The sequence below is a fragment of the Pogona vitticeps genome, chromosome 1, assembly GCF_051106095.1.
Source record: "Pogona vitticeps strain Pit_001003342236 chromosome 1, PviZW2.1, whole genome shotgun sequence".
In the NCBI taxonomy this organism is placed as follows: domain Eukaryota; kingdom Metazoa; phylum Chordata; class Lepidosauria; order Squamata; family Agamidae; genus Pogona; species Pogona vitticeps.
Genome location: NC_135783.1, coordinates 108,321,336 through 108,337,214, shown reverse-complemented (window position 1 = coordinate 108,337,214; position 15,879 = coordinate 108,321,336). Strand labels below are relative to the sequence as shown.

General features: G+C 39.8%; 1 protein-coding gene across 8 annotated transcripts in view; it reads right to left on the bottom strand.

The window, feature by feature from the left end:
* Positions 1 to 10,568: 10,568 nt before the first annotated feature.
* The window catches only part of CNR1 (cannabinoid receptor 1), a 35,205-nt gene continuing 29,894 nt past the window's right edge, over positions 10,569 to 15,879 (bottom strand). For all 8 annotated transcript variants that reach the window (XM_020789446.3, XM_020789378.3, XM_020789301.3 and 5 more), the window contains one exon: positions 10,569 to 15,816. In XM_020789446.3, the coding sequence (XP_020645105.1) occupies positions 14,350 to 15,765 (1,416 nt within the window). In that variant the 5' untranslated portion in view covers positions 15,766 to 15,816 and the 3' untranslated portion in view covers positions 10,569 to 14,349. The remainder of the gene's footprint in view (positions 15,817 to 15,879) is intronic.

Sequence of the window (15,879 nt, the reverse complement as noted above, 5' to 3'; positions counted from 1 at the left end):
TGCTGCCATCTGCTGCTTTTCTCGATCATCCCAGAGTGCAGGACGTGCAACAATGGGCTAAAGCTAAAGGAAGCCAGATTTTAGTTGAATATCAGGAAAAACTTCCTAAACTGTTAGAGCAGTATGACATTGAAACCAGTTACCTCTGGAGTTGGTGAGTGCTCCAACACTGGAGGCATTCAATAAAAACTTGGATAATCACCTAGCAGATATGCTTTGACTGTATTCCTGCACTGAGCAGGGAGTTGGACTTGATGGTTTTGCAGGCCCCTTCCAACTTCACTTTTCTATGATTCTGTGATCACAGTGGCAGTGCTGATGAATATTTCTCCGGCAAACAGTAGAGAAGTAATGGTGGTTTTGGGAGGGATCACCACTAGAGATGGGGTTATTCATATACTGTACAAATATCCCCGCACAGCTGGACTTAATGAGGGTCTGGCCCCTGGGGCCGGACCATCCACTCATGTGCCCGGTGGGCATCCCCGCTCATCCTTTCAATTGTTCCCGGAGTACTGCTCTCTTCCCACTTGGCTGGCCACTCAGCAGCCGTGCAGGGAGACCTGTCCTCCCTCTCCCTGCCTGGAGTGGCTAGCTGAGTGGGAAGAGAGTGGTGCTCCAGGAGTGATTGGAAGGAAGAGCAAGGCCGCCGCTGCTGCTGGACATGTGAGTGGACAGGCCAGCCCCCATCTGTGTGGGGATACTCATATACAAATATGACTACCCCCATCTCTGATCACCACACTCATGAGAGGTGCAGGTGGTGTGTTAACCCCTCTCCTGGGTTACATGTGATTGGGCAGGCCTGCAATTCAAGGCACTACCACCACCTGTCACTTGATTCTCAGATTTTCGATAAACATGTCTCTCAATAACTTTGGATTTTCAGTGGTTATTATTTCAAGCCCACGTGAAAGCAACTGTGGAATAGATTGCATGACATGAACTGTAATGGTGCCGTTGCATTGCTTCAGTGGCTCTTGCTGAGAGCGACATGTTTGAGATGGTTGTTTATTTCTCTTTGAATATTTCACTTGCAAAGCACATTTGTCTTCTGAATTTCCATCAAGCTCAGTTTTCCGTGCACTTTCATTATAGCTAACAGAAATTCATCAATCCTTTTGATTTCCCTCTCCGCAGCTTTACCACTAGCTGTTTCCAGAGCCCCAGTTTTTATTTTTCTGTATTGATCTAGCAAGCATGAACACCGCATGTTTTCCTTAGTGCAACTGTTGGTTCATGTGTTATAGGGCAGAATGTAGGCGTAGTGGTACGTAGGAACCTGCCTTATACCAGGTTAGATTATTTGCCCATCTAGCCCTGTATCATTTATTCTGTCACCCAGCAAACTCAGAGACACAGGTAATTTGGTATCTGCAGCTTGAGCTGCTGGGGTTTAAACCTTCTGATGCAAAGTATGTACTCCATCAGCAGAACTATAACCTTATAGGAGTAGTCCTGGGGATAGTCACTGTCTCATTCTCCAACCCTCCTAACCCACTGTATTATGATTGGTGTCATAAGTTTCCAACCAGTGATGCTCTGGTGGCAGATTGCCACAGAGGTTACTCTAGAAACTATCAGTAATGCTGTTTCTAAGTTGCATCTGCAACATCAAAAGCAAAGCTGCATCATCATTATTGCCCTTTTTTCAAAGAATAACACATATATAAATGAGAGCACTATAGAATTATGCATATGGTACATATGTTAGAAAAACGATGTGGCATGTTGTCTTCTTGCATAATATTTTACTTGTGACATTTCTTGCATCTGCTATCGCACGTTGTCTGTCACTTGGAAAATTCAGTGCTGCAAGCAATGAAATAATTTGAGGAAAATAATTTTCCTCATATGACTGACCAGAGAATGTTAAAACTTGGTTTTAATGTGGCATTTTAGAACAGTACTTTAATTCATGCCAGTATCAGGGCCCAATTGTTTCTCTACATTTTGCCTTTAGGGAACGGTCATTTGGGTCTACCAGTGTGCCATTTGTCCACAGATAATCATGAGAACTTAAATTAGTTTCAGAGAAAGATCTAGTTCATGGGATAAAGTGAGTTACATGAATGAGTTGCTCTGATAAAAAGTTTTCATGTGATCCAGGAGGCATAACATGGAGATCCACTATTATGTTAGAAACAGATTTCAGGGTTGTTTATGAGCAGCCTGACTACTTTGTTTTGTTATGAGCAGCCTGACTACTTTGTTCTGTTATTTACAGAAAAGAAGCTGTAGGTGGCTGACAATGCAACAGAGGCTCCAGGGCGGCTTTAACTTTTCCCTTTCTGCCATTTGCCTGCTCACTGCTACCATCCCCAGATTGGTTTCCTTTCATTAGAAGATATAGAGGCTCTGTAATTTTTTTCCCTTTTATACTTGGAAAAGTAGCAGGAGGTGGCAATATGAGCAAAAACATGGCAGAAGCCACATGATAAACAGCTCTGTTTCTCCTCCCCCCCTTTTCTGTTCATTATCACAGGCTCATTTAAAAAAAAAACTGGAAAAAGAGCCAGGTTATGCAATTGCCAGGTAACAATTTGAGCCCATATAAACATATTGTATGATACCGATATGCAGTAGATGGAAACAGATCATAGTTCTTCGTGTTGTGGGGTCATATTTTTAAACCTAAATCTCTTTGCTTCTTTACCATTTGCATCATCCCTACTGCTGCTGCTGCCTCTTTAACAGCAGCCATGTCATGCCTTGCAAGAGGCATCATATCTGGTTTGATCTACCTCCTGAAAGGGGGCCGGGCGGCGGGGGGGGGGCAGAAATTACCAATACTTAAATGGACTAACTTCTGGCTTGCCGAATCATCATTTTCCAAGATCTTTAAGATTTATCTATCTACCTACCAAATCCTGATGAAAAAGACATATACAGTACTCAGAATGAAAGACTTCTGAGTCCTGAAATGTGTCCCGAGTGCCAGAATGGAGCAGAGTTAACAGATGTTCCACAACAAAGTTCAGTCAGGTTATCTGCCTAGAGTGGTCCATTGGTCCAGATAGGCGGGGTACAAATCAAATTAATAATAATAATAATAATAATAATAATAATAATAATAATAATAATAATAATAATAATAATAATAATAATAATAATAATAATAATAATAATAATAATAATAATAATAATAATAATATCTCAAATATGAACCAAATACAGTGGTGCCTCACTTGATGTTAATTCATTCCAGCGAAATCGCTGTCGAGCGAAAACTTCGTCAAACAAAATGAAAAAATCCCATTGAAATGCATTGAAAACCCGGTTAATGCATTGCAATGGGCTGAATACCTGCTCGTCCAGCGAAGATCCTCCATACGGCGGCCATTTTTGGTGCCTCTATAATGAGGAATCCGTCCTAAAAAACAGCAGGGGGCCATTTTGAAAGCTGGCAGCCATTTTGAAACCTGACGATCAGCTGTTTGCTGATCGCCGTAAAGCAAAAAATCAGTTCCCGAAACAGGGAACTGATCAACATGAAGCAAAATTCCCCCATTTAAAACATAGTTTTGCGATCGCAAAAATGTTGACGTAATGCAGATTCGTCGTAGAGTGGGTTAATCGTCCAGTGGGGCACAACTGCAATGGAAATTTAACAATGAAGAGTGGAGCAAAAATGCCTAGAGTTGCTCAGGGGGTGGTGCAGTGCCCCCTCCCTCCATTAATCCCTCTAGTTATATCTGGCATTCATGGATTAAAAGGGTTACAGTAAGAAAGATGTGACAAGACTGCAAACATAAAAGGGGAAAGAGATGCTAAGGAAGAGGCTGAGGTGGCACCAACTGAGAATGAGAGAATGCTTTTTTACTTCAGAAATCAACCCCCTTTGCCTTCCCTGATACAGTCATTGATTAAACCATGAAAATCTATGCCGTTTAGAGACTGGTTTCTGCACACATCCAGCATCATTGCCCAAGGTCAAGGGGTAGGAGTATGATGGGGGTCACAGCACCACTAATTTCAGATCCAGGGAAGAAGAGGAAGAGGAGTAAAGGACTGAGAAAGAGCTGAGAAAGCGTAGAGGTATGCCTTCCTTTTTCAATAAACTTTTTTTTTAAAAAATCTATGTGTGTGTTTATGAGTGGCAGAAAAGAGGAAGATATTAAACTTCAAGTGGTTTGAAGGAGGCACAGATTCTGCATGTTGCCCCACAGAGTGTGTGTGCCTATTGCTCCTTTAAAAGTCACTGCCTTTCCCTGTGCCTGCTTTAGGAAGCTGATCTCCTCAATGATGAAATTCTGACTTTCTCCTGGCAGCTGAATACTACTAGTGCTGCTGCTGCTGCCCTGGCCAAAAGCCCCTCTGTCCTGTCTACATCTCAGGGTCCCAAAACTCTGGGAACTAATGCAGTTGCACCATTTGTGTTTGCAGGAATGCAGTTATTATCCAATGATCAAGAAATGGAGAAATATTAATGACCCAGAAAAGGATCTGGTCAAAAAGGCCACAGGTTAGATAGGATATCCATCTGTGTTTGGGAACAGACTGGGTCAAAGGGCTAGTATATATATATATATATTTATTTATTTAGATTTATACCCTGCCCATCTAGACAGATAGTCTACTCTGGGCAGCATATGTGATCACAAGTCATCGCATATCTAAGTCCCTGTGATTTCACTTGTCAATTTAAGTTAGGAGTAATACCAACTTTAGGCTGGTAAGTGAAAAAGTATTTGCTTATCCGGTGCACATGACCCAGAGGGTAGCAGTTGAGGGAGATCTACTTCCAGGCTACCATTCCTCTTTTATTTGTATCGGCAAGTCGATAATCAAAACAGCAAGCGTTTTCACAAAATCATAAGGAGGCTCCAAATATCCAATGGGATAAGTGTTCAAAATATAGCCGTCAGTTTCCAACTAGTTATCTCAAACCCACAACCAAATCAACACAAAACAGTCTTGTATTGTGCAAGATTTTGTATAATTAAGCCAATTCCACAAAAGAAGGAAGCGGTATCAAACTGCTTAGTAATTGAGTCAGGGACTATGATGAGCCATAATTACATTGCAGAGAGAGAAAATAGCCAGCCAGTCTTTGCTTTGAATGGGGAATATGATGAGCACTACTTAGACCAGATGGATGCACAATAGATAGCTAGTCTCTGTGCCTTTCAATTAGGAACCATGCACAATTAAGCCAAGTTTCGGTGCCTTTAAAACAGGACCAATGTGCAATGTTGCTAGGATCCAAGAGAACATGTGAAACAACAATTATAGTTTAGACAGTCCTCAGTCTTGTGAAAATTGTGTATCTTCTTTTGCAGATGTGTCCTTTACATACAATCTAGGTTTCAGCAAGCTAGAAATATCTATTGAAATAATAATGGAGGCTTTATACATCCCTGAAATGAAGAGAAGTGTGGGTGAGGGAGGTGGATGGAAAATCTGTTGTTAATGATACTTTAAATCATGCTTCTATAATCCTCAGGCTTTCCCTGAGTAGAAATGCCGGTAGAATGAGAATCTGGAAAGTAGTTATAGACTACAGCCTCAGAAACATTAAAATGAGATCTGAAACAGAAAATGTGAAACAATGAGGAATCTCTCAATGGTATTCCCCCATGACAATTTTTTAATTGTTTCAGATTTAATGAACACATTTACACTGAATAAATATCAGGACACACAAACTCTGAATAAATATCAGTTTAATTATACTGGAGAAATAAAATAATGGTATGGTAGCAATACATTAGTAATATTACAGAAATACTATTCCGCTATAGGTAGTTCAATGGCATAAGCTACTTTTAATGACAGTCTTACTAGTACTTGTGTACAAAGTAATATACAAGTTGCCAACAGAAACATATTGCAGCAGTTGCAAGGATGTTAATTTCCAGCTCAAACAAACATCTAACAATACAATATACTTCAAAGAGAAAGTAATAATGTTAGATTTACAGACAGTAAGAGATAGGCTTTTCACTTTGAAACAATGAAAATAAACAGCTACAGAAATCCAACTTTGCTATTTCATATTATCACAAGGAAAGACTTTCCTTTCTCCAACACAACATCCCTAGAACTGTTTAAGGTATCACAGCAACTTAATTGCCTCACTTTTACAATTACAGAATTCAGGTTTTTTTAGGCCACTGCTTGTATAGCTGACATCTTAAATGTTTTTATTTACATACATTCACCACAGGAAAGGTTTTATTTATCATACAAGAGGCATTCTGATCAGTGCAAGAAAAAGAAATCCATAGTGATTGCACAGCATTGAGGAGGTAATGTACAAATATACATAAAGACAGTTGAGAATCTAACTTGCACATAATACAAATGGTTTCTGGTACAGATATACACAACAGTTAGAAGTTAATAAATACACAGAATTGTTAGCCATGGAACTACTCATTTTATGAGAGTGGGTGGGTGACTGTGATGCAGTGTGTGGACAAGCTTTCTAGGCAATTACCAAGGGAACATGGGCAACTGGAAATATCAGCATTTTAAGGAAGGATGTTTATTGTATGTAGCTGGCCTTTCAAAATAAAGAAAATTACTTCTCCATGATATATGTGAGCATGAATATTGCCTTGGAGGATCAGTCTAAAATCCGTTCAGCCTAGTGCTTTGTGTCCAACAGAGACCAGCTAGATAATTCACTTTGGAGGGTCATAGGCAAATCAGTCAAGGCGATAGCCATTTCCTGTGACTTGTCTCCCTAACATCTGATTAGTCGAAGTACGATCCTCTGAGAATGGAGGCAACTTGCTTAGACAGTGACATCTGTGAGGTGAACATTCCCTTGAGCATCTATTGAAGGCAGCCAAATTAAGTGGCTTGCACAGCACCATGTCAGCGCATGCCCAACAATGCCCTGCACAGCCATGCTCCAACGGTATTACTGTCACATACAGGTCAATGTCAGCCATGTGCTGTGAGCCTGGGCAGTATCCCATAATACTCTGTGCCTTCATCAGATGCTTGATGGCAAGAATGTGCGGCTCCCTTCCTTCGTGTGTCATTCAATGGTGGTCACTAACTATTTATTTATTTATTTATTCGATTTATATCCCGCCCATCTGGCATATTCTACCACTCTGGGCGGTTTACAGACTATCAAAACAATTAAAAAACATAAAAAACATAAAACTACTTTTTATACTGCCCAATTGGCTCTTAGCTACACTTAGTTATCATGACCTATAGTCAGTGTGAAATGGAATCACTATGCTCACATATATAGTCCTAGCTGTAACTAGGCCAAACACCCACACACCCCACCTCAGTGATTCTCATGGGTGTATGTACTTCAGTGGACTGAAGCAGAGATACACAGGGAGAATGGCACACTATAATGGAATACAGAATCCTGTTTGCATAGGAGCTCTGTGTATGTTCTGAAGTGCATGGAGCTCTTGCGACAGACAGTTCATCCCAACAGTGATAGTTTTGTCTCTAGCCCAGAAAAAGACAAATAAAAATACCAGATTTTTTAAAAAGAAAGAGGCACAAGCCTCAGCATTCTTTAAGACTACAGTTAACAGTGATTAAGAACCTGTTTTTATTTTTGTTTTAAGTTGCGATGAAGCCAAAGAGTGACTCCACCAGTCCCTCAAAATAACAATGAAAGTGTCTTAGTATAGTTCTAGGTCCTGTAATATAAATGATTGTTGGGAGGAAGGAGATAGCATTGGAATAGTTACATTAATGGTGGGGAGCTAATATCTTCCACTGGCAAAACTGATTTATGTCTTTCCAAGCATTTTCATGATCTTGAAAACTGCCCTAAAGCATGGCTTAAGTAAAGCTAATTTAAATAGCATTTCTAACAGCAGTTATAATTAGCATTCATTTTGTAGGAACTTTATATCCAGCTCAGCTGAGAAATGGTGTTAGAACAATACTCACAGTTATAAAAGGTTTCTTAAAATTACAAACCTTCACTTATGTAAATGAAATATATGGATGAATACACTATATTTCACAGGATGTTATATCTTATTATATCAATAAGCACCATGTTTAGTGCCAAGACAGCCCCATTGTCCCATAGTTTATTTTAATCACATAAAGTTAAGATCCTGAATACATAAACAAAAAGCCATACAAGTAAGCATTAAAATCACAAGACGACAGTTTTATTTCCTTTTCCTTAAAAAAAATGGCTCTTGATACACATTTCCATTGTACTTTGGGTTCCTCTTTCTCCAAAACTGTTTCAGGCATTTTATTGTTCAGGAAAGAACTAAATTTCAAAACACAGATACTGTATATCCTTCCAGTCAATTATGGATGCAGCACCTCTACACAGAAGGATCAAAAGAGGCCTGTTTTGTCTTTCGGTTTTTAACACATACAGAACACAATGTGATAAGTTAATACTAGGAACTTGGAATGGCATCTAATTAATATCTCAGTGTGCAGCGTGTTTGCATGTGCACACAGAAGGGCATAGTGAATATGTGGTTTAATTATGCATTACAGGTTTCCCTGTTAACGTGTGCTGAACTTCTAATGTCTTGACTGAACTCAGAACATTCAATAAAAATTATCGAAGACATCTAACTGATTTCTATTTTCATATACAGTATTTGTTTTAAAGGGATGATAAAACTTTTTCATTTCTACTGAAAGGAGGACCCTTGATCAAGCAAACTATTCTAAGCATGTGTGGTAGAAGTCAATATACCTATGGAAGGAGGCTGCCTGCAAGGACATGCTTTTTTTTTTCTTCAGTAGAGGGATCATTTTGATCTTGAAATCAGTGACACGGGACCAGTAACCATCTTGGTTGAAATCCCAGTGTATTCCTCTTGTGCTAGAGTTTTGCAGACACATTGTACCACACAGGGTTGTTGTTCTTTACCTACTGGAGGGTGGAAATCATCATGGCCACCTTGAAATTACCCAGCCCTTGTGGACTGTCATGCTCCAACTCTCAGAATTAAGCAACAGAATAACTGTCTTGAAAAATCATATAACAAAATATTATGTACATCAAGTTGCATCTGACTTACAGAGAACTTTTAGGGAGTGCCACATACACCCCTGGTGGGTTTCCATGGTTGAGCAGCCTCTTGAACCCAGGTCTCCAGAGTCCTAGACCATCTTTGTTTCCACTACACTACACAGGCTCTCTGCTTTTTTTAAAGCTACCAACAAATAGAAATTACTGGCTGTTTTGCTTCACAGAGGCACCCTTATTTTGCAGAACAGATTATCTGCCAGTTTCAACATCATGTGCTATGACAGAACTGATACATTCCTTTAGACAACCAGCTAGTTTGTAATACTAAACTTATCAGCAGATTTACATCTCCATAGTCTTGTATTCTTCTATATCCAGTTCCAGAAATATGCATTAGTTATGTCAATACACAGTGGATGCAAATTGTTAGCTCTTCAATTTATATCCAGCATACTTGAACAACTCATACAGTCATGGCCAAAAAATATTGGCACCCTTCCAATTCGTTCAGAAAATGCAACCCTTCTCTCAGAAAATTGTTGTAGTTGCAAATGTTTTGGTATTCACAAGTTCATTTCTTTGGTTTGCATTGGAACAACACAAAAACACAGAGAGTAATAGTCAAATCTGATACAATCCCACACAGAAACCCAAAAATGCACTGGCCAAAATTATTGGCACCCTTAACTTAGTATCTGGTAGCCCCCCCTTTGGAAAAAAATAGCTGAAATTAATCACTTCCTGTAACCATGAATGAGTTTCTTACACCTCTCTACTGGAATTTTGGACCACTCTTCTTTTGCAAACTGCTCCAGGGCCTTCAGATTTGAAGGATGCCTTCTACCAACTCCTACCATTTTGAGATCTCTCCACAAGTGTTCTATGGGATTCAGATCTGGACTCATTGCTGGCCATTTCAGACTTCTCCAGCACTTTGTTTGTAATAATTTCTGAATGCTTTTTGAAGTGTGTTTTGGGTCATTGTCCTGCTGGAAGACCCATGACCTCTGGTGGAGACGCAGCTTCTGACACTGGCCACTACCTAGCGCCCTAAAATTCTTTAGTAATCATCAGATTTCATGATACCATTCACACAGTCAAGGCATCCAATGCCAATAGTAGGAAAACATCTTTGAACCTCCACCGTTTGACTGTAGGGACTGTTCTTTTCTTTGAATGCCTCATTTCTTTTTCTGTAAAGAGTGCTATGATGTCCTTTACCAAAAAGCTCTACTTTTACCTTGTCTGTCCACAGTACGTTCTCCCAGAAGGATTGTGGTTTTGTCAGATAAGTTTTGACATACTCCAGTCTTGCTTTTTATGCCTTTGTGTCAGCAGTGGTGTCCTCCTGCGTCTCCTACCCTTTTCAGTCAGATGGTGACGGATAGTGTGAGCTGACACTGTTTTACCCTATGTCTGCAGATCAGCTTGAATTTGTTGGGAAGTTAATCTGGGTTCTGTATCCACCATTCAAACTTCCCTTCGTTATAATTTTCAGTAATTTTGCTCTTCTGTCTACATCAAGGGAGTTAGCTATAGTGCCAAGGGCTGTAAACCTCTTGATGATATTGCACACAGTGGACACAGGAACATGAAGATCTCTGGAGATGGACTTGTAGCCTTGAGATTGTTGATGTTTTTCCACATTTTTTTCCTCTCAAATCCAGACCACTCTTTACACTTCATTCTTTTCTCCATGCTCAGTGTCACATACAACATAAAGGTTGAGCCAACTTTTTTCCATCTTAACTGGTTGCAAGTGTGATTACTATAATGCCCACACCTCTTACTTGCGACAGGTGTGTCCAAATACAAATTAAAGGAGCATCATATATTTGAAAAGCATTTATTTCTTACAATTTAGACAGGGTGCCAATAATTTTGGCTAGTACTTTTTTGGGTTTCTGTGTGGGATTGTATCAGATTTGACTTTTCTTCTCTGGTTTTGTGTTGTTCCAACACAAACCAAAGAAATGAACATGTGATTACCAAAACATTTGCAACTGCAACAATTTTTTTAGAGAAGGGTTGCATTTTCTGACCGAATTGGAAGGGTGCCAATATTTTTGGCCATGACTGTATGTCGACATAGCATAGCCATTTCAAATGTTACTTCTTATGAAGCTTTATTTTTGGCAAAAACAAACAAACCCCTACTATGAGTGGAGATGAGAAAAACTACTGCTTTACCCAAGAGTGAAACCTTGTTTTCTTTGCTAGAATTTTTTTTCACCAAAACAAAAACAAAAGAATAAAAATAAAGAAGACAAAAACACTGCAGCAGTTTAAAGATTAACTGCTATATTTTAATGTGAGTTTTTGTGTACAAGTCCACTTCCTCAGACATAGGAGGATGTGGACTTGTCCACAAAAACTCACATTAAAATACTGCAGATAGTCTTTAAGGTGCTGCAATGTTTTTGTCTTTTTCATTTTTTTTCCTTTTGCCTGGTATAGTAGCACAGGATAACAGTTACCTCTTTAAAACTACTTTTGTCACAGAACAAAAGAAGCCATACAGCACAAAAATATGGAAGAAAAGTAACATCTGCCTCTTCCATTGCCATAACCCCTCTTCTCCCTGATGGAGAATCCGTGGAGGTCCCCAAGGATCACAGACTCAGCACCAAGAGGAAAAACCCTGCCATTCAGTGTAAAAAAGCACTGCTGGATTATGAGTGAAGTATTCTCTTCCTTCCATTGCTAATTCATAATGATACATATGCTGGCACCCCTTTCCCTTTCTCTTATATATACCACATTCATTCATGCATACTTTCCCATAACACCATATTTTCCACAAATGGAGCCATATTCTAATAATATTTCTTAGCTGTTGAGACCAAAACTGCTAGTAACAGCCAATCATTTTGGCTCAAATCTCCAAATGGGAACAATATCAACTGCAAGGCTTCCTTCCTTCTCTCCAGCCTCAAAGGCATATCTCTAGGGCAGCTAAATACTGTACACAAAGTTATCCTAATCAGCTTCTCCAGGGCCCAACAACATGCAACCTTTCAACATACTACTTGCAGTGAGACCAAGGTTTTAAAGTCTTAAAACCAAATATGGAGGAGACCAATCTGGATATGAATCAAAGAGCAGGGGTAGCAAAGTTCAACCTTCCTGTTCCCTACCAACATCATGGAGTGGGAGAGGGGAACTGCTGTTCATTACAAATAGCTACACAAAGAAAAACCTCCAATGACTTCATGAACTTTTGTTCTCAGTGGGCTACATTCATTCTATAAGTTTTAGTTTAGTTTTATATTCTGATAGACTGTGAAATGCAATCAGTATTGTTTCTTCCTGATTTGTAATGGCTTCGATTTCCACTAATGCTTTACTGACCAATCCCACAACTCATCTGATGCATCTGCGGGTTGTGAGTCCATGACACTCCTATGAGGATCTGCATTTGTACTGCAGCATTCAACAGACAGTTGGCAGCACTAGATTCATTGTGCTGCCACGCACTAAAAAGCAGCTACCAATTTGGTGCTGCACTCATGTTCCAACTAGATTCATAGCTCTGAGACCAGGTTGCAAGATTCCTGCCCTCCAAGCACCTTTTTCATACATGCAGGACCAGATCAAGAACAGGGGATCATTATGTGGAAGCCTTCCTCTGTGTATAACTCACTTTTGATAGATCATGGTGACCCTATTGCAGAAATAAGAAGCCTGTCTATCTCCTCCTTATAATAAGACAGATTAAATATTGTATGCTGATTTTTAAAAAAGATTTGGCTCCCCCCCCCAATTCATAATTCTGGCAAGATTGTGGAGATCCTGCATTTCACTTGAGAAGGCTTCTCCTTCATTTTGTTTAAGTCTGGTGTAATTCTGGCACTTGTGAATGCCTGTTTAGAAAATGCCTGTATTTGTTCATGTATTTGATCATCTTCTTCTAGTCTTCTCCCCCCCCCCCCCAATGATTGTGGTTAAAGAAACAAGTCAATCAATCCTTAAGTGCTACAGCATTTTTGTCTACTTATGGGGGAAAAAAATCCTCTTTTCTGTAGGCTGGGTTTTCAGTGTAGGGTTATGAATGTGATCATAATCTTACATACTGTATTTCCATTACTGACTGGTCAGAAGAACTCACTTTTGGAAACAGAATTCATGTGCAAAGACTGCAACAATTACAAGGAAAACACTTGGTCACAATTATTTACCTTAATACTAGCAATGTAACTAACACTTATTCAGTATACACACATAATACACACAAATACACAGATATTACTTGATTGTATATACATATATTTCAAAGAGTCCAATACGAACACTTTTTCCCCCTCTTGTTACTGAAGACTGATGTTTGGCATCCCAGGTTTCAAATCTATAGAAACCTAGAACTCAGAAAGGTAACATGTTTCAATTGTACCTCACAGTGATAACGTTGTACATCTGGACACACACTGTCTTCGAAGATTCAAGGCAAGTAATAGACCGGCAAAAACATTCACTGGTTAAAGAAGCCAGTGCTATGCTGTCTTCCCTTCTGGGTCATTCAAGCCACGTCCAATGAAAACTCAACAATCTATATGACAACAGATGGCCTTTTCTTTGTCCAAACCAGTACACTGTTTTCTTTTGCAAAAGTACCTAGGTATCTTTGTTGCTGTCATTCCTATATTTACATGAGTTTCAGATGTGATAGGGGTTTCAAATGCAGTCAGATGAAGTAAAAAAGCCTTTCCTTTCAAATTCACTAAAAACCACTACAAATGTAATTCCCCCCCTCCCCCAAAATACCTCGTAGGAATTTTCCAAAATACAGGAAGTATTTTCATGGCAAGGGGTGTTGTTGGTGTTACATCATCACATACTTTACATTACTTCCGCACAGGTCTACCTAATCACTTTGGATAGACAACATCAGTAACATACAATAAAACATCATTACATCTCACAAGACACAGTACAAAACATCTTCAATCCAGTACTGCCGCTTTTTGGGTGGGATGGGATATGAAAGCCTACTTACAAACAAGTAACAGATTTCATTAGAAATAAAGCTAGTTACAAAACTTAATTCCAATTTGATTATGCTGACAATACATGTCTCTGTTTTGAATATGCCTTTCTAAGCATATAGATTATTTTCATTTATCAATGTGGCATTGTTCTATGTTCCAATAGGATTTTGCACTTATTATTCAAATTAGCATTTAGCCAATGGAAAATCTGTTTTTAAAAACATCCTGAGTCCTTACTTGACTTTGTAGAACTTGGGGGACGGGGAGGTTTGCTACTGTTCAAGATGGAAAAAACAAAACAAAGCACCAGAGCCACTCTAAATAAATAATATATAAAAATGATACATTTAAAGAAACGCACACTTTCTGAATGAATTTCTCTTGCCTTCTCTTATTTTGTGCTCTCGTGAGGATGAGATTTCTTTAGAGAGCCTCTGCAGTTGTGTCTGAGGAGACAGACATGGTCACTTTGGCAATCTTTACTGTATTTTTAATACACCTTTCAGCAGCCTTATGGACATTACCTGGATTGTTAGCATGTCTGTGCTGGCAGTCAGACTCCAAGCTGTTATCCAGAGGTTGTGCGGTCCCTGCACAAGGTGGAAACATGCTTCTGAAAGCATGTCGCAAGTCTTGGCTCCTGAGAGCATAGATAATGGGATTCACTGTGGAATTCAGCAGACACAGCATGCTGCAGAAGGCAAAGATAGTCTTGACAAGCTTGTTCATCTTCCCAAAGACGTCATAGAGCATGATTGCAAGTAGAGGACCCCAGCAGATGATCAGAACCACAAGAATGAGGACTAAGGTTTTGGCTAACCTGATGTCCATACGTGTTTGTTCAGGCCTGGAGACCTGCTGCACTTTACCATCCTCTGAAGTATGAATGATCATGCTCTTTTGAGTACCACGCTGAAGCATTCTAACAGCATGGCTATGAGCCTTCCACAGTATGTACATATAGGCATACACAATAAAAAGCAAGAGTACAGTGGTGACTCCAATCCAGAACAACAGATAGTTCTCATCAATTAGTGGAAATATGTCTGAACAAACAGAATTTAGCTTTTTGCAGTTCCAGCCGAGCAGAGGGAGGACAGCTATTACAATAGCTATGGTCCACATCACACAGAATGCTACAACAGCCTTGGACCTAGTAACAATCCTTTTGTAAGAGAGGGGCCTGTGTATAGATATGTATCTGTCTATTGCAGTGAGGAAAAGACTGCCAACTGAGGCAGTGAACGAAGCTGTAACTCCACCCAACTTGAACAGGAAAACATTAGGACTGTCTTTCCGATGGAAAACATGGAAATCAACAAAACTATAGACAAAGATCACGCTGCCAAGGAGATCAGCTACTGCCAGGCTGCTGATGAAATGATAGGAAGGCCTACAGCGGAGGCTTCGGGACTGGAGGATGACAACCAAGACCAGGAGGTTTTCCAGGACAGTGAAGGTGCCTAGGGTAAGGGAAAGAACTGCAATGGCTAACTGCTGGGTAGGGTTTAGAATCATAAAGCATTCCATATCCATGAAGTTGTCTCCACACTGTATGTTCTCCTCATTGTCCTTGAAGGTGGACAGGCTCTTGTTGTAGAAATCTGTAAGATTGATCTGATCTGATTGGTGAATCCCCAAGACAGCATCTTCTCCTGCAGTCATTTTTGGGTGAAAATCACCTCGGAAAGAAAGAGGGAATTTCTGCGAGTAGTATTCTAACTTGGAAGCCATGTTGCTTTTAAAGTCTTCGTACTGGATATCGTTAGAACCCATGTAAAGAAGATCTGTTGTAACCGTTCTGAAGGTCGTATCTGCGAGGCCATCTATGGCTTTCATAACCTCAGGTTTCAGTTACGCAGGCTTGGGGGGAAAGTATGTCAAGCGATCCTGATAGAGAAAGGAGAAGACCAGACTGAATTAAATCTATGGAAACTTGGGAAAGGCAGTATA